Source organism: Brachycentrus maculatus, unplaced genomic scaffold (genome assembly GCF_059751285.1).
Source record: "Brachycentrus maculatus isolate JH-2025_06_01 unplaced genomic scaffold, ASM5975128v1 h1tg000180l, whole genome shotgun sequence".
Classification (NCBI taxonomy): Eukaryota; Metazoa; Arthropoda; class Insecta; order Trichoptera; family Brachycentridae; genus Brachycentrus; species Brachycentrus maculatus.
The window spans coordinates 575775-595846 of record NW_028280931.1 but is presented as its reverse complement, the minus strand read 5'-3'; the positions used below and the strand labels follow the sequence as shown (position 1 = coordinate 595846).

Here is a 20072-nt window from a genome sequence, read left to right as displayed (position 1 = left end):
CTGGCATCCGTTTAATTGAACGAGTTTGTAAACCCACCCCTCGCCAGCGATTAAAATACTGCCGAAGTATTGAATTTAAAGATAAAATATTCAAAAACTTACTTGAGGACTCTTTGGCTCCTATCATATTTCACAATCTGATCCTTGATGTGAATTTTATGACTGTTAGTTTGGCGAACTGCCAACAGGGCGTGCTTTCCAGCTGGAATCTGAAAAAGTTAATTTCACTTAAAATCACTTGAACATTAAATGGCAACATTAACATATCACGAAGTGTTATAAAATTGGTTGAATGCTATAATGTAATAGTGGGAAAAGGACGGATATGATAAAAATGCATTTTTAAACCGGGTGTCATGTTGTGGTCCCGTGATAAGTGTCGCGGACTCTTGAGGCAGTGTTTCTGGGTTCGAACCCACTCTACCACAATTTGATACATATTTTTAATAATGCGCCACTTAGGCTCACAAAAATAGTATGAAATTGAAGTATTTTTGTAAATAATAAAAACACAAATATTTCTCTTTAATAAAAGTAGTAATATTGTAACAATAAGACGCCAACAATAATATTTTAACGGTTTTTTATCTCGCCTCCATAGTTTAGTGGTTAGAGCGTTTGGCTTCCAAACTAAAGGTCCTGGGTATGATTCCTAGGAGGGTCAACTTAAAAACAATAATTTTTTTACTTTGCTGTTTATTTAATATAATCCAGGACTAGATCTGAAGCGCAATTCTTATATCTGAAAGGCTGATCCCTTTGTTTTAATCTAATTTAAGATCGATATAACATCACTAAAGGAGTCTCAACTTGATATGAAACACCTATCGTTCTTTTTACATGAAAGAAGATCGAAGTCTGAGCATACCAACGCTAAAGACCTGGCTTGTTAAAACGGTCACTTTATACACTTGTGTAACGTTCACCATTCATTTCATTATTAAACATCCATACATATTTTCTTGAAGCGTTACACAGGAAAAACTATTTTAGAACTACTGACTAAGATAATAATTGTCAAACTTTTGTCATTTAGTTTCCATGTAAATGTTTCAGCTTAACTTGAATTGAATTGAAAACTAGTCAACTGAAAAGTCCGTGTTAGTTCATTATTATTTTACTAATAAAGCCTAGATATAAAACATTTGACATCCCTTTTCTTACCTATGTTTTAACATAGCAAACTTTAACTGGCAACAAACTAACGAGAACGTAACTTGGCAACCCCAGTTGACAAGAGAAATAAGGGTTGCCAGACACTCCCCCAAGAAAACGGAACTACGACAGGTGAGAACAAAAGAATTTATATATCTGCGGCATATTATTGTATTTTAGTCAAGTAAGGTGATTCCTAAACAGCAGAAACCTCACCAAAAGTCCAATTTCGATACGATAAATGACGCATAGGAAAATATTTTTTACTCATTTTTGGGTATGTCTAAATCCTAGAATCAAAATGAAAATCAATGTAGAAACTACTGGTAAACGAGTAAAGGCTAAAAAAATCCTTAATATCATTTAAAAATATAAATAAATCCAAAGTATCCAGAATAATTATCACTTTTTAACAGTCACGTTAAAAAAAAGTAATAATTATGGGCAACAAAACATATTGTTACCAAACAAACCTAGAGTTTACTAGCAATAGGTAATTTATGTCAGTTATATACAAAATACTGCGAAACTGTTGTCGCGGGTTCGATCCTTACCGTCGCAAAATAAACTTGAAAAATACTTATTTTCAATTGGTCTGGATATTTTTGATGTACATATTTTGAATAAATATTTTCTATGTCCTTATTATCATTTCTGCAGACAAGCCGTTAAACAAAGAAGGGTAGTGATTAATTGAAAGAAAAAGAGAAATACAAATTCTTAAAATTGTAACCATCACGAAAAGTCTCTGGATGATGATTTCATGATTCGGTCCAATTTTTGTTATGTTGTTTTCATTTTATTTAATAAGTGAAAATATTAAATATGATATTCGAGATGAGTAGGCAGTTTATTTTTTAAAGATTTGATTTAGTAAGATAAAGTTAGACTTAAAAAATTACATTCGGCTTGGTAAATACCACTGTTTCTTTGTAACACGTATTTCGATACATTTGACATAATGATCAAACGAAGTTTATTATACTGAAAACAACAAAACATGTGTCGAATATGAATAATGAATGGTATTTACGAAGTGAAATTTTAAATTAAAATGGATAGATATCACCACAATGTTTTAAAAACCAAATTAATCAAAGAAGTTTTTTTTGTTGATACACGTGTGATACTCGTACATACATATCGTAGTCATACAGGAGAAAGTGACTAAGTGCATTTTTTTTACAAAAACGTGATTATTGACTATTTGATATCTTACGAGTTTAATATTGCCCTGAAAAAATCCCGAAGCGATTTTAAACTTGAAAGTATAATATATTGACTTGTTAAAAATGACTAACTGTATTAATGTTTATTTTCTTGCCAAGCAAAAGTGACTTAAATGGCCCTCCTGAACATTTTACGTTTTGTTAGTTGGTCACTTTCTCCTATACGACTACGATATATTTGGTTTATAATTTTTTATTTGGTTTATAATTTTAGAACATTACCTTTGTACTGAGTACATATGTAGTACGTACACAATATTTGTTTTGAAAGTGTTTCTTATTATTATTATTTTTTAAATTTAATTTTATTTTTAAACAAGTATATTGTTTCTCATTCAATTGTTTTATAAAAAAAATAGCACTTATTATCCAATATTACTCTCAGAATCGAAATTATTAATAAAACTGGTTTTAATTTGCTGACGAGTCGCGATCATTACATCAGTAGTATTAAATTTGATTGAAATTTGAAATTGAAAATTCGTGATTACCCTTTTATTCAAATTTATTACAGCTATTTTTATTAAATATTAATTACTTCATGGAAGTATTCTAATTAAAAAGTAATTAATGAGTTGTTGGAACTGTTCATCAAACGTATAGGTGAATATTATTTTCATGCAAATAAAAAGTTGAAAACGTAAAAATTAGATCGGTAAAATTGGAGTAAACATGATTTTAAATTGGTCCATCAATCTATGAAAGGTTATTAAGCATTGATGGTACATAGTACAAATATAAAATTCATTTCGAATTTATAACCAACGTTTTTAAATGATTGAGAAATGATAAATGACTAAGAATAAATAAATATCTATAAATTTATATAATATATATATATATATATATATATATATATATATATATATATATATATATATATATATATATATACATATAAATATATATATATATATATATATATATATATATATATATATATATATATATATATATATATATATATATATATATACATATATATATATTTATTTATATATATATATATATATATATATATATATATATATATATATATATATATATATATATATAATATATATATATATATATATATTATATATATATATATATATATATATATATATATATATATATATATATATATATATATATATATATATATATATATATATATATATATATATATATATATATATATATATATATATATATATATATATATATATATATATATATATATATATATATATATATATATATATATATATATATATATATATATATATATATATATATATATATATATAAATATATATATATATATATATATATATATATATATATATATATATATATATATATATATATATATAAATGTATATGTATATATTCGAACGGTAGAAAAAAGCATGAATGCAAAGCTGTGATGAACACTATGGATAAAATAAAGTAAAGTGTATTGAGATGGTTTGAATATGAGTGAGTGGATGCAATTTTCAATCTGACCTTGGTATGCTCGATCCTGTAGAGGCAGGTAACGTTCCTAGGATACACCCCGGGGTAGTTGGGGGACTGTATCCTGCAAGGCCTCTTATCGCAGTTGGTGAGCAGCCTGTCGCAATACGTTCCAGGAACGAGGTCCCCTCTCCATATTGACATGGAAGTGTTCCCGTAGCGGAGACGAGCCTCGGACCTTTTCAGGAACTTGTAGGCCAACTTGAAGTCGAAATTGTAGCCTATACCCTGAAAGGAAAGAAGAAAGGCAAATTAATAAATGTTATCTACCAATTTACCTACTTCACAAATAATTTAAAAAAATAAACAAGCCACTTCGTTTTTTTGTAATTTACACAACACTCTCCTTATCATTTATTGTCCAATTTGTGTGTAATACCACTTAAAAATACTTCTTTATGATTACCGGTTTCGGAATAACTATTCCATTATCAGGTCAACTGTAGACTGTGTTAGATTACCGTACCACAAAGTTAAAAATGCTTCTAATGTACGAAATGTAATTAACATTTTTTAGTGACAATAAAACGATTTAAAAAGTTTTTCTAAAAAAAAATCTGTTTTTTTTTCAAAAATTTTAAATGGCACTTTTAATGCCAATTATCTTTGATCTCTTTGATTTCTTTTGGTACAATGCAAGACGCAAAAAACAGATCGGAGTTGGGTTTGCAGTAACATGAGATTATGTTACTTATGATCAGTAAATAATTCGGAATTGATGAAAAAGCCACCCGCCAACAATGTGTTAAAATCATTTTTCCCTTTATAAAATTTTAAATTAAGATTACACTGCGATGAAATGCAGAGATTTTTGTTACATCGGAAGACGATTACTGTAAAACATAACGTTTTAAAATATTGAAAGCGAGAAAATGTATCAAAACTAACTTGAATACATCGCCACCTTAAAATATAAGATATTTTATTCCTAATATTTTCTATATTAATTTTTTTATTATTTAATTTATATTAAATATGAACTTACGTCCCTCACTGCTCATTTAAATTTTTGCAGTATAGTATCGCCGCGCGAACATTTTTTTCATCTTTCCTTATGGTGTTCTTAGTATTTTGATTAACATCTACTGGATAAACTCTGAATTAGATGATAAAAGCTGTTAAACGGAAAAACAACACGAAGTTAAAATTAAACGAAAAATACATTTTCTTACTTCAAAGGTTTTGATTGTCAGTAAAATACGTGGAAACAAATTTTATTGCCTTAATTTTAGCGTAGGTTCCTTAGCAGATGTCATTTCCTGTTTTCGGGAAGCTTTGAAATAATTAAGGAGACTGTTAGAACCGCTGAAAACTTTTCAGGCTGAGAGAACATTTTGCTGACATGGGCTTTGATGATTCTTCATACATTATAATTTACATGCAAAAGTTTTAGAAAGTTTAATATGGTAATTTATAATTCAGCGTGATAACATAAATACATCGCTGGATTACGGTGTGAAATCAACCACGGATTCTACCAATATACATATTTAAAATATATTTTTTTAAATTATCTTATTTAGAAGAGAAAGTCTGAAGTAATAATTTAATTTTAAGATACTTCTATTTAACCAATTGATAGTAAATAAATTATGTTATTAAAATGTGATATATCATCCATAAGATGAATAATCTAGTGTTTGATGGAAAAAATAATTTAAAAAAATGAAATGAATACTCTTTACGAAATTCATTGCGCTTTCAATTAACTTTCCATGCCGAAGAGAAGCCTTAAAGCTGTCACGATAAAGGAACACTTAATTTTATTAACTGGGCTAAGAATGTTATGAAACGTGAAAATATAAAGTACAGAGAAAGAAGGAAACCATAAAATAAAAACGCCGGCCTTTCAGAGAGCATAATAAAATTTAAACTTATTTATCCATTTCAGGCGTAGCGGCTAATGTAAAAGTTTCTCGCTCTCGTATAAAGTTGAAGAATTAAATATTATATCAGATGTGAGGACTTGGGAAAATGGCGACTGGGCCATTCCCTCCAATGCGGATATGAAGAAGTGTAAACGGAAAACGTCAACCATCTTGTTTATGATTTCTTAATCTTTATTCAGTCGAGCGACGTATGTTTGACAACGTACCGGGTCGCTATCATAGATTATTCGTAAAAAAAAATATTAAAAAACTTATTGTTTTGGTTGAATATGTAAGTGCGTATGTCGTTCACTCCTTTCAAGAACGTCATAAATCAAAAATCATCCATTTTCAGATGTGCATGTTTTCAGAATGCCCAGAAAATATACTATATCCCAGCAAAAGAGGCATATTTTCAACTTAATATTTACCATTTTTAACTAATGTTTTACTTTTATTTACTGTTTCGGCATTAACTTTGTGGTAAGACATGTTACAATAATTAAAGAAAACACTTCGTTTTTTACCACTTGAGTTTTATTATAGACTACATGTTTCAGAAGCTAAACTTCCATCATTCAGGTCTGTATAATTTAATTTTAAGATGCTTCTATTTAACCAATTGATAGTTATTATACAGACCTGAATGATGGAAGTTTAGCTTCTGAAACATGTAGTCTATAATAAAACTCAAGTGGTAAAAAACGAAGTGTTTTCTTTAATTAATGTTTTACTTAGTAAATACCACTATTTTTTTAAATCTACTGTGACACGTGTTTTGATGCATTCCGCATCATTTTCAAACACCGTATACGGTAGATTTTACCACAAAGTGACTGCCGAATCAATTAATGAAATTAATATTTACCCGCTACAGGGCAGAAAATGTTGATTTTGCATTTTGAAGAAAAGGTATTGATTAATTATTTTTTTTAAATTTACTAAATATTTTTCAAATGTAGAAAAAACCTTCCAGGTTTAACCTAAAAAGATTGTTGCACAGTAAAAAGTTCAATAAGTGGCTTGATATTTATTTTTAATACATTGTGTAATATTTTTAAACTTTAAAAACGTTCTCCTGAAAAATCAAGTATTTTGATTTATGACGTTCTTGAAAGGAGTGAGCTATATGTGTTAGTAATTGAGAACGCCGTTTTTATCTATTTGATCTAAAGAACTCTCATACGATTACAATAACGTTCTTGAAAGGACTGAGCGATGTGTCTTGTAGCTTTCAGATACAAGTAAAAATGTAGTGGATCACAAGTAATAAATTTTTCTCCATTGATTTGGAATTTACTTTGTGGTAAGACATGTTGAATTTATTCAAGGAAACACTTGTTTTTTTACCACTTAAGTTTATTTTATGACAACCAGTTTCGGAAGCTAAGCTTTGCACCGTTGAAGTTCAGAAAAGGGTTTGGAGAAGAAAATTATTCATCTTTCTACAAACTTGAGTATTTACCCTACGGAACGGACACCGTTGGCACAAAAAAACGCGCTTGGAGTAACAGAAATGAAGACTCTAAGAAGCATATCATGCAAGAGTCTTCGAGATAGAATAAGAAACGCCAGGATCAGGGAAATATGCGAGATCGAAGATGTCGTTAGGTGTGGAAGGCAACGAAGGAGACAATGGTATGCGCATGTGAGGAGAATGGAACTATCTAGACACCCCCTCATCGCACTGTACGGCCAACGCTATGGTAGACGACTCTCGGGCAGACCACCAAACAGGTGGATCGATAGCTGGGAATCGACATCGCAGGAGGCTAATCCCTCTTGAAAACAGGCCACAAGGCCTGCACCAAGAAGAAGAGAAAGAAGAAAAGATATTGAAATAAATTTTAACTTGTTTATATGCAATTGTATTAAGTCCCGTTCATAATCGGATTGTGATTTAATAGATTTGGAATAATGGCTGACTGTGGCATCAATTGAAAATTTTGTGAATCATATGTCAATTAAATTACAGCACGACTGAGATAAGCAATATCAATAAAATGAAGAATGGTGTGTTGATTTGATTCGGACAGGTGAAACGAATATATCAATAAAATGAAGAATGGTGTGTTGATTTGATTCGGACAGGTGAAACGAATAAGTGAGGAAAAAATGTAAATAAAATAATAACGAGACAAGCGTTGTTGGAACTAGGAGTAAAGGAAGAAAATTGAGGAAAACAGGAAGTCTGGAGTCGAAATAATTATCGAGTATGTATTAGGAGATGTATGAATGTAAAAGAGGCGAATATAATTAACAAAAAAAAGACAAAGTGGTGTGGATTTCTATTATCTCTGGCTACCCATGGGGCAAATGACGTGATGGTTGTTTCATTTGAATAAAAAATAAAATAAAATTTCATTTTATTTATGGCTATGCGTAAATTATTATATTTACACTTTCATTTGTATTTTTTCTTCATATTTAAAAGATAATTTATATCATAAAATCGATTCTTTATAAAGAAACATGTTTATTTATTTTCCTGTATACGTTTGTCTGCATTACCAGGAGAAAAGGAAAGAGAGAAATCTTTTCTCATAGCAGGAAAAAACTTCACGTAATCCTTTGGGCAAAATAAATGGATGCTTGACAGGTAGTCGCGACAGTTTAAAAGTGAGAAACTTTTATTTCTTCGTGAAAAAGAGGTATAGGCCAGATAAAACAAGTGCAAAAAAGAAAACTTCGCAAACCTTTCAAACTCACCTTTTATCTTAAAAACTAACACTGCAAAATCCCCAAAAGGAAATTTCAAAGACATCTCAAAACCGCCCAATCTAGATTTATATAGAGCTTTCTAATGTACAAAGTGTAAACATGTAAAATAAACTATAGTTTTTTTAAACATGATTGAAATTAAACTCACAACTTGTTCTTGAATCACTAGAACATAACTCTAGAGACATCTATTGGTGACATCACAACAATGAAGTTCAAGTGAATCAAGAACAATTTTTTGAAATTGGTTCATCATTGGTTATGTATACATATATAATTATTCCAAGAATTTGAGTAGTGTAATTGTCAATAATGGATAGAATTAAAGAATGTTACACGTGTGTAAAGCGATCACTTAAACCAGCTTATGACGGGCATCAGACCCGTAAATGCCCAGACTTCCATAAAAATTACCTTTATTTATTACTATGCAATAAAGTTGTGGGCAAATTTTATACAAAACATTGTGTCAAAATTTAAAAGCATTCGGAATTATCTTAAAAGTAAAGTTCTTTTGTTATATGTAGTGTATAAGTAAATATTTGATTACAAATTTGTTTTATATTTAAATGGATCTAAAAAAAACATCAAAAGTTAAGAAATAAAATATTACACTAACGTTTTCAATTACGCGTCAAAAAAGCTAACGTTTAAATCCTCTCGAAACCAGGAAATAGAGATTTTTTTCAATAAAAATCTCTCGACTTATTTCGAGTATCTAAAAATATTTCCATCGCAAAAACAGGAAATTTAGTGGGAAATAATATTTTCCTAAATAACGTTCCTAAACCACCGAGAAATCTCTTTGCACAAACGTTCAGAAAATACTTGATTATCTTCACGTTCGGAATTGTGTTCAAATGTGATGTGAAATGGTTAGGACGTGATCGCAGTTTTACTTTCCATATGTTTTTTTTTCGTCTAAGTGAATTGAAAAATTCGCGCTGGGTTTTCCACCCCGGGCACGGATCAATATTCTTAAAAGCTCAAACGGGATGAAAAAAGAGAAATAACAGATTTTTCAATTTGTTTTTTTTTTTTGTCAGTTAAACTAACAGGAATATACAAATAATAAAATAAATGAGCAAAATAATCGTTTTACTAATTTCATACCTCTTACTTTTCTTCATAAAATATACATTTAAAATTTTGTAAATCATGGAAACTATTATTACGTAACATATGATATCGTGGATATATTGGAAATAAAGTTAACTCTTAAATTCCTGTTTGAATAATCCTTAATAAATCTCAAACGGGATGAAAAAAGCTCAAACGGGATGAAAAAAGAGAAAAAACAGATTTTTCAATTTATTTTTTTGTGTCAGTTAAACTAACAGGAATATACAAATAATAAAATATATGAGCAAAATGATCGTTTAACTAATTTCACACCTCTTACTTTTCTTCATAAAATATACATTTAAGATTTTTGTAAATCATGGAAACTATTATTACGTAACATATGATATCGTGGATATATTGGAAATAAAGTTAACTCTTAAATTCCTGTTTGAATAATCCTTAATAAATCCTGTTATTGAAAGCTTAAAAGCTTGAATAAAATACCCGCTTTTAAATTTGAAGTTTAATAAACTTTTAAAGCCACACATGTATGACATTTCAAATTACTTTGTGTGTTTTGCCAGTTTAAAGAAGGTTGAAAACATTATAATTTGCATCATTAAGTCAAAATTGCATATTTTTGAGTTAAAGTTTTTTGCCAGTATACCCAAGATATGCAAACTATGAATCTTTTTTCATAAAAAATCTTAAGGGACAAGGTTTATCAAACTCATGGTAACGTATTTTTTTTATTTTGAATTGAATTGAATTGTATTTATGTCAATGCGTAAATTCTAACAAATGCGTAAACTCACATAATACGAAAATTAAAAAAAACTGACTTTATAAAATAAACCCATAACAACAACTTATATTTGAAATAGTTGATTCAGCATAATTATTACAAAAAAAACATATCTTAAATACATTATACTCGGATATATTATAGTGTTCCGATTTTTTTAAATATGTTTTTTAAAAGCACGTTAATATATTTACAGTGGTAAAATAAAAATAAAAATAATCCATGAGTGTAAAAAGTTATCTTACACAGAACATGTATCTACGGTTACTGTTTTTACCAACAAAAAGTTTTAAATTCCTTAGTCGGGTGGGTATCCACATATGTAGTTCGGCACCTTGCTGTCTCCTAAGTTGTGCTTTAGGGCATTGTGTGGAAAAGAAAAACACCCTGAAAATATTATATTACATACACCGTAAACGATATTGACATAAATTTGTCTTTACAGAATATGGTAATCATATTGACTTACTTTTATGATGGTTTCATATAACTTTCGTTTAAGTAAGAGCAAAAATAGCGATACAGGGTTTGCCAAAAGTATCTAATGAACTAGGACGTAAAAAGCTACTTGGATATTGAATGTTCAGAAACACGGGCAAAATGGTAGGTACGAGTTGTGCAGTTATTTGCGCTATTAAAAATATTGCACAGTTCTAAATGGTTTGTCGATTATGTGACTTGAACACATTAATGGGATAAACTTTATTGCACTTTTTTAAAACGACTTATTTTTTACAATATACTAGTGTGTCCAAATATTAGTTAACAAATCTGGGTTTTCCCCACATATAAATTATTTTCTTTTTACATTTTTCGACATCTTTACATAGACGTAAAAGGAAACAGAAGTTTAGATATGTACAGGGATATGACCTGCCATAGGCTTATTAAGTAATCCCTATAAACAAACGCAACACTATTATTCATCATTCTACCTATGATTGACAATCACCCTGCTCAAATCTTTTGAACTCCTAGATATTTTATTTATCTTATTTATTATTTCGGCATTCACTTTATGGTAAGATGCGGTTAATTTATAAATAAAACACTTGTTTTTTTTTACCATTTGAGTATTACATTGCTACGAATAGTTTCGGAAGCTACAGATGCTTCCATCTACGGGTTTAAATATAAACTTTTTCCTTTATTAAAACCCGTAGATGAAAGCCTATGTAGCTTCCAAAACTAGGCGTAACAAAATAGTTCTCAAGTGGTTAAAACAAATGTTTTATTTTTAACGAGATTTTTATCTTTGTTCTCCTGACATTGAAATATGCCAGAGCCATCTGTGTTTTATTGAGATCAAATTTATTCTGCTAAATAAATATAATTTTTAAGTTAATTTAACAAAAAGTATGTAAGCTTAAATGTTTATTATGTTGTGATCAGAATCGATAAGTGAAAACGATCATGTTACATGAATACATAAATGAATATTAGATAATTATTACTAATTTATTATTCATAAAATCTTATACCATATAAAGTACTTTATCCATCTTATATTTTATTTACTTATATTATATTTACAGGGTGGCGTAGTAAGGTAGACGCTCGACTGCGAAACTAACGTCGTGGGTTCGATTAAATTGCAAAATAAATTCAAAAAATATTTATTTTCAATTGGTTTGGATGTTCGTGATGTATAATATTTTAAGCATTTACCCTCCCTATCCTGCTATTCCTTTTTTTATATATGTAGGAAAAAAAAAGTAAGAGACTTTTCGAATGATCTGTACAATGTCAAAACTTTTTTAGGGTGTTTGTAACAAATTTTCAAAAGAACGGAACATAAAAGTGAACTGGGTCATATAAGATATTGATACTATAACTTAGTTATGGAAGTTGAGAATGAGCGGATTGAAAAATGCCCGAGTTTGAATAAGTGTGGCATTCCCGATAAGGGAAGAAAAGTTTTATATTAAAATTTCAATCTTACATTATAAGAATGTACGATATGAGAAGTTACGCCAGTTGGGCGAAGAAAGATGGTTTAAGCTACTTTAGAATTGTAATCGTATGAGAGTTCTTTGGATCAAATAGATAAAAACGGCGTTCTCAATTACTAACACATATCACTCACTCCTTTCAAGAACGTCATAAATCAAAATACTTGATTTTTCAGGAGAACGTTTTTAAAGTTTAAAAATATAATACAATGTATTAAAAATAAATATCAAGCCACTTATTGAACTTTTTACTGAGCAACAAATCTTTTTAGGTAAAACCTGAAGGTTTTTTTTCCATTTGAAAAATATTCAGTATATTTAAAACAATTATTAAACAATACCTTTTATTCAAAATGCGAAAACAACATTTTCTGCCCTGTAGTGGGTAAAGTTAAAAATATGCCACTTTTGCTGGGATATAGTACATTATCTGGGCATTCCGGAAAGATGCACAACTAAAAATTGACGATTTTTTATTTATGACGTTCTTGAAAGGAGTGAGCGATATATTATAAAGGAACAGGATGATTTTTAACTAAGGCACTATAGCAAAAAGTTAAAATATTGGGTGGCCTACTAATAAAAGTGGACAAGTCTGAAATTGTGGTTTTTAAAAGCGATAAATCTTGGTAAAACGTAAAACAAACTGTTTTTTACGGACTACAAGACGCACCTTAATTTTAAATTATTTTTATTTTCAAAATATACTTTTTTACCATTTTTATTATTAGATTGCAAAGTCAGCGTGAAAAAATATTCGTTTATTAAACCTATATGGTCTTTAAAAGCTCTGAAATTCGTGATTTGAATATTTTTTGTCTACCTCTTCATCGTCTTAAAACATCACATTAAACAATAGCAGTATGTTTCTGTGTTCGCAGTAAAATTTGGGAACAGTTAAAATTTTTTTAATAAAAATAACGGCTCAATATTTTTTTTTATTAAACATTGAAATTGATATTATCAAGGGTAGAATCTTACATATACGTTTCATGAAGGTTTCTGCTATTATTTTAAAAACTAATTTAACTTAATATAACTATCAAACATAAGATCTTTTTAATTGAAGTATAAATATAACTTTAAATTAAATATCAACCATGTAAAAATAAATCGTTTCTCATATCGGAGCCAACCTTAGATCCATGTAGCTAGTTACCACGAATCAAGCAATGATTGCGTATTGCCTTTTTCTAGCTTTTAATTTATTTGTCAATTTTACATCAAAAACATAATTTGAAAAAAAAAACAAGAAAAACTAACGAAATCATCATACTTAGATACAAAAAAATATATAACAATAACCCGTTAGTAATATCTCCCATTTATGTATTAATTTTAAATCAAACACAGATTTTTTGAGTCAACTAAGTTGTATTTTATTAACAAAAACACATAAAAAACTATATTGTGACAGTTGTTTCGTCTTGTTAGGGCATTATCAAACGAATGTTCGTTTCGACATTCGTTTGATAATGCCCTAACAAGGTGAAACAATTGTCACAATATAATTTTTTATGTGTTTTTGTTAATAAAATACAACTTAGCAGACTCAAAAAATCTGTGTTTGATTTAAAATTAATACATTAATTAAAATGGACTTCTACAAATTAAACGCCAAATCAATAAATATCTCCAATTGCTAGATGCAGGTAGCGAAACGTTAAGAATTTTTCGATAAAGAATTATTAGTTTCAACCTATTTTTTCGAAACCATTAAAAACACATAGTTTAAAATATATCCTATTGTACAAGATATAAAAGAAAACTGTACAAAGGAATAGAAAAAAACAGTAGAAAATATAAAATTATAGGGACTTTCCCTTTTTTGCTCGTAACGTTGAAAAAACAACCTAAATATAAGTATATGATTATTTTTATATACGTATTAACAAAAAATAGGAAATGAAATTTCGTGTAGTAAAATAAATTTAAAGTACTTGGAAATACGTTCAATAAATAAAACATACGTGTCTCAAAAGGCAAATAGCTTAAATTGCCCAGTTTCGTGAACGATACATAAAGATTCTTAAATTATAAAAATATCGGTATGAAATATGAGGACCTATCGAACCCTTGGAATATTTGGGTCTCTCGGGATAATCGGGTTTCAGGAGTGCTAAACGGGGTCGGGGAAATTGAAAAAAAGGGAAAGTATAAAATATCGTGGAACACATAATATCGGAAAAATAGCACGGTCCAAGAATTTAAATAATAACCGATACCTTTGTAGAGCACCTAATTTAATTTTTGATCATGATAATAAATTACTGGATTTAGGGCTGCATATAACCCTTTATCGTATGAAGGGAAAAAATAATTGATGTAAGGGTTGAAAGACCTTATTAAAATATAAATCGTAACGATATGGACGTACCACATTTATCTTGTGAAGAAGCTTAGACATTTTCAAGAAAAAAAATGGTATTAAAATAAATACATATATTTAGGTTGTTTTTTCAACGTAACGAGCAAAAAAGGGAAAGTCCCCATTATTTTATATTTCCTACTGTTTTTTTTTTCTATTACTTTGAACAGTTTTCATTTATATATTATACAATCGAATATATTTGAAACTATGTTTGTTTTAAATGGTTTTGAAAAAATATGTTGAAACTAATAATTGTCAAAGCAAACAACGATAAACGTAAGGATATTATGGATAATTTCCAATGAAGTCCATTTGGGATGAGCATGGTGTAAAAAATCATTAACTGGTTTTTCCGTCCCAGGTTCCAGGGTTCCATCTTGGTGAATGTTACACAAGTGTATGAAATGATCGCTTAAGCCAGCCAAATGCCGGGTAAGTGCTGGGATGCTCAGATTTCCATCTTTTTTCATATAAAAATAAGAACGGCATAAAACAAAAAATTTGATTTTTCAGAAGAAAGTTTTTAAAGCTTAAAAATATAATACAATGTATAAAAAATAAATATCAAGCCACTTATTGAACTTTTTCTGTGCAACAGATCTTTTTAGGTGAAACCTGAAGGTCTTTTCTCCATTTCAAAAATATTTAGTTTATTTAAAAAAATAATTAAACAATACTTTGTCTTCAAAATGCAAAAACATTACTTTCTGCAATGTAGCGGGTAAATATAAAGTGAAAAATATGCCGCTTTTGCTGGGATATAGTAAATTTTCTGGGCATTAAGAAAATAAGCACAACTGAAAATTGACGATTTTTGATTTATGACGTTTTTGAAAGGAGTGAGCTGAGAGATATAATAGTCGTATTGACGTATCATCTGTAGAATAAATCACCTGTGTCTGATATAATAAGTGATATTAATATTAACAAATCCTCTTATATCCTTTATTTATTATTATTACAATACATCCAAAATCATTGACATTCGTTTGATAATGCCCTAAAAAGGCGAAAAAATTGTCAAAATATTATTTTTTTAGGTGTTTATGTAAAATACAACTTAGTAGACTAAAAAATTCGTGTGTTTGATTGATTGATGATTTAAAATTAATACATAAACATCCAAAATCACCAGTAAACGTGTGAAGACTTTGAAAAAAAAAGTAAAAATAACTCTGAAATCCTAGAATTGTGAACAAGGATTTTGCACACCCAATATATTATGAAACATTTACATTTTATTTTTTTTAAATTTGGTTTAATATTTTTACTTATCTTAGCATTTTTTGGGGTCAGGTTAATTTTATTTATACTTTTATGTTTTTTACAAAAATGTTAGTAATATAAGTATATAACCACTCACCGTGATTTTTATGTCTCTGGTTTCGAGACGTACCCGTCTCTTCGTCAGGACAACCACTACAACAGCATGCAAACAATACTACCCATCGCCACCATAGCACTATTCACATACTTATATACTAATACTACTAACATTTTTGTAAAAAAATTAATAAACATGAACAACCACAAAGCAAATGCTTTAAATATTAATAATAATGAAAGTATTATTTTATTTATTCGTTTATAAATTTTTATACGATATGATGACACGAGCAACCCTCTACCGTGTCAACACTTGCACCGCAACGTAGTGTGGTACATTAACGTTTTATTTGCTCTGGTACTCTGTATTTTAGCAACTTAATTGCGTACTTCAGCAGCAGTTTCGGTGTGTGCAAGTTACAAATGGAATAGTCTTGTACGGAAACTAAATTGCTAAGACAATTGGCTCTTCATAGTTGCGTTTGTTCTGAACACGTTATACCGCCGCTAATATTTCTCGCCCTCCCGTCTCCCTCGCTCTCGTGTCGACTAGATGGGGTGGGAGCGAGTCGGCAGTATGTAGTTTATTTGACAACACCCACCACCTTGGGTGACTGGAACTTACCTTGCAAGTGCGACTGGAGTTTAAAACTCAATGGTCGGTATGATTTTAGGGAGTGAGGGTAGAAATTTGCTTTAAAAATATCAATTTTATATTATCATTTGTAGTACTTGAATTACCACTTTATTTCCCTTTGTCTGCACGTTACAATCTTTGACTGAGTTTTAAATGGTAATACCTATGTATAATATGTGATAAAATTTCCTAAAACTAAACATAGTTTTAATAAGATGAACATTAAATAATAAAAATCGGTTATACGTACAAAAAAAAAGGTTTCTTTCGGAAAAAACGCAGTACTTAGACCATTTTATCAGAGTCCGTGAGTGTAAAACCTATTGAAGAGAATTTTCATTTAACGATGCAAAATCGTAATACCTGCAGAAAAAATCAATTTTGTTACATGAGATATTCTAGTTATTTTGAAAATGTAAATCTAATTTGTAATTTTATTTAATATTTGAAGAAAAAGATTTTTCAGCAAACCTATTGCTAACAATATAAAGATAAAATATTTAAAGTAGGTACGAATGTAAAGATCATTTACTTCATCGCAGCCCCACTGATCTTCCACGCGTTCCAAAAGAAATCACTTGTGAGTAGTTTGGTAAGGGGATGAAAACGCCAAATGCCCTAACAAACGATGAAATTGTACATTTCAGCCCGTCGCAGTTGTCGATCCAACATGGACGCCCGTCCCAGTAGCAGTTGAGCACTCAAAGCGACTGGAGTTTAAAACTCAATGGTCGGTATGATTTTAGGGAGTGAGGGTAGAAATTTGCTTTAAAAATATCAATTTTATATTATCATTTGTAGTACTTGAATTACCACTTTATTTCCCTTTGTCTGCACGTTACAATCTTTGACTGAGTTTTAAATGGTAATACCTATGTATAATATGTGATAAAATTTCCTAAAACTAAACATAGTTTTAATAAGATGAACATTAAATAATAAAAATCGGTTATACGTACAAAAAAAAAGGTTTCTTTCGGAAAAAACGCAGTACTTAGACCATTTTATCAGAGTCCGTGAGTGTAAAACCTATTGAAGAGAATTTTCATTTAACGATGCAAAATCGTAATACCTGCAGAAAAAATCAATTTTGTTACATGAGATATTCTAGTTATTTTGAAAATGTAAATCTAATTTGTAATTTTATTTAATATTTGAAGAAAAAGATTTTTCAGCAAACCTATTGCTAACAATATAAAGATAAAATATTTAAAGTAGGTACGAATGTAAAGATCATTTACTTCATCGCAGCCCCACTGATCTTCCACGCGTTCCAAAAGAAATCACTTGTGAGTAGTTTGGTAAGGGGATGAAAACGCCAAATGCCCTAACAAACGATGAAATTGTACATTTCAGCCCGTCGCAGTTGTCGATCCAACATGGACGCCCGTCCCAGTAGCAGTTGAGCACTCAAAGCTTATTACGCCGCTTTGTGAGTCGGATTTTGTAATGGCATCACAATCTGGGTTCATGCGATTGTGACGTCACATAAAGGATGGCAGCAAACGTCTCATCGAGTTTGCATTTTAAGTGCCGAATCGCATTTTAGAGGAATGCATTTTCTTGCTAGCTCCTTTGTACTAGTATAGGGTGTGTTTTTATAGGTATGGTATACAAATTAAAAGTTCCCCTAATAAATTGATGGTGGCACTCGCCGTGTGGCATGTTGCGCCATCTTGTTGAAACCACAGCTCGGTCATATCGATGACGTTCAACTAAGGTACGAATATGTCAGTCAACATGGTTCTGTAGCGTTCTCCACTGACCATAACATTTTGGCAGGCATTTTCTTTAAAAATATATATTCCACCTGCCCATAAAGCACACCAAATAGTGACTTTTAATGGATGTCAGGGCGCATCGATAAAGGTTTTTGGGTTTTCTCCATTCCGAATTCGGCAATTCTGATTTTTTAAAACAGCCATTTAACTAAAAATGTGCCTTATCGGTGCACAAAATTTTGCGTTGAAAAAGAGAATCAAGCTGAATATTGTTTTGACCCATTCACCGAACCTACGACACGCATAATGGTCATTCAGTTTATTCATGGTGAAATGGCAAAACATACTGACTACAAATCAACTGTCAAATTGACAGTCTGTAGACATTTAAAGCTGTCCCACCGCATTCCCAGACCTGATACAGAAGCTTCTAGGCTTCCTGACAGATCTTCTCTTGCAAAGCAATTTTTTAAAACTAATCTGCGAAATGTATTGAAAATGCGTAACGAAATTGTATCCCAATTATACTGTGAATTTAAATTCAAAAGTTGTGGAAACAGTGTTGCCAGTTTAAAAACCAAACCTTTAAAATAACACCCTATACTATATTCTGGGTAGGTTGCTCAGAGGACGCCATGTCTAATCTTGAACAGTGTGCACTGTTTTTGCAACAATAGTAGTGAGTACGTCATGTATTTATGATATGTACATGGACGCCATGTTTGATCTAAGTAGTGTGCTTTGTTCTCTGTAGCGGAGTTGAGTAATTGCAGTTTGTATTTCACAGCATACATTTTGAGCCATTAGATAATAAACACATCAATCAAAGGTTTTTTTGTTATGTTTTTCATTCAAAACAACGAAAAAAGAAAACACTCCCGTATATTAATTTCATTCAGATTTTTGGATGACACGCTGTATTCAAATAAAATTTAATATGGTTTAAACAATACTTAAAACAATTTATACACAGGTATCTCAACTTGAGAAGAATCATCTATAGCAAGGGTGGCCAACCCGAGGCCTCCTTACGTGCGGCCGCGGTCATGTATGACGAATATTTTATTTTTAAATATCTGGTCATTCAGAATATATTTTGAATCACGTTTACGTTATTAAAACCGATAAAGTTTCTGTTATTACATAAAATATTTCTGTCGTTACAAGAAACTCATATCTCGCAGTGGCCATTGAAAATTTTTTTTATATAAAATAAAATTGTTAATATTGTAATGTGCCTAATTAAAAATTTTGATTGTTAAAATTGATAAAAATGTTTAATTTTATACAAATACAATTTTTGTTAGTTCAATGCGTGTTTTCTTCTCACATCTGGTTGTCGTAATGTTATTTTTTTACAATTACCCTGATTGTACTTTATGATTACTCTCCATTAAAATTATATATAATACTAAAAAATATATAAAATATGAAATACGACGTAATAATTTTTTTAAATTATTCATGTCTGTATGCGGCCCTTAGGAAAATTTTAGGTTATTGATGCAGCCCGGGGTGCAGTTAGGGTTGATCAAGCTTTATCTATAGTTTTTATTCGAAAAAAATGTGGAAATCTAAGCATTCTAGTGCTTAAAAACTGGCCTTTAACTAGCTTCAGTTAACACTTTACACACTTGTTTAACGTTCATTCTGCCCATTATTAAACATCCATATTGCTTTTTTTTAACATGTAGATATAATAAAATATTTTGAGTGTCTCCA

At 29.7% G+C, this 20072-nt stretch overlaps 1 protein-coding gene across 1 annotated transcript in view; it reads right to left on the bottom strand.

Annotated features, from left to right (window-relative positions):
* Positions 1-20072, bottom strand: part of LOC148307969 (uncharacterized) — a 416767-nt gene that overhangs the window by 77074 nt on the left and 319621 nt on the right. Inside the window, exons 5-6 of the mRNA XM_088262474.1 lie at positions 3876-4112; positions 103-209 (exon numbers count right to left, since the gene is read on the bottom strand). Coding sequence (XP_088118600.1) covers positions 103-209; positions 3876-4112 — 344 coding nt within the window. The remainder of the gene's footprint in view (positions 1-102; positions 210-3875; positions 4113-20072) is intronic.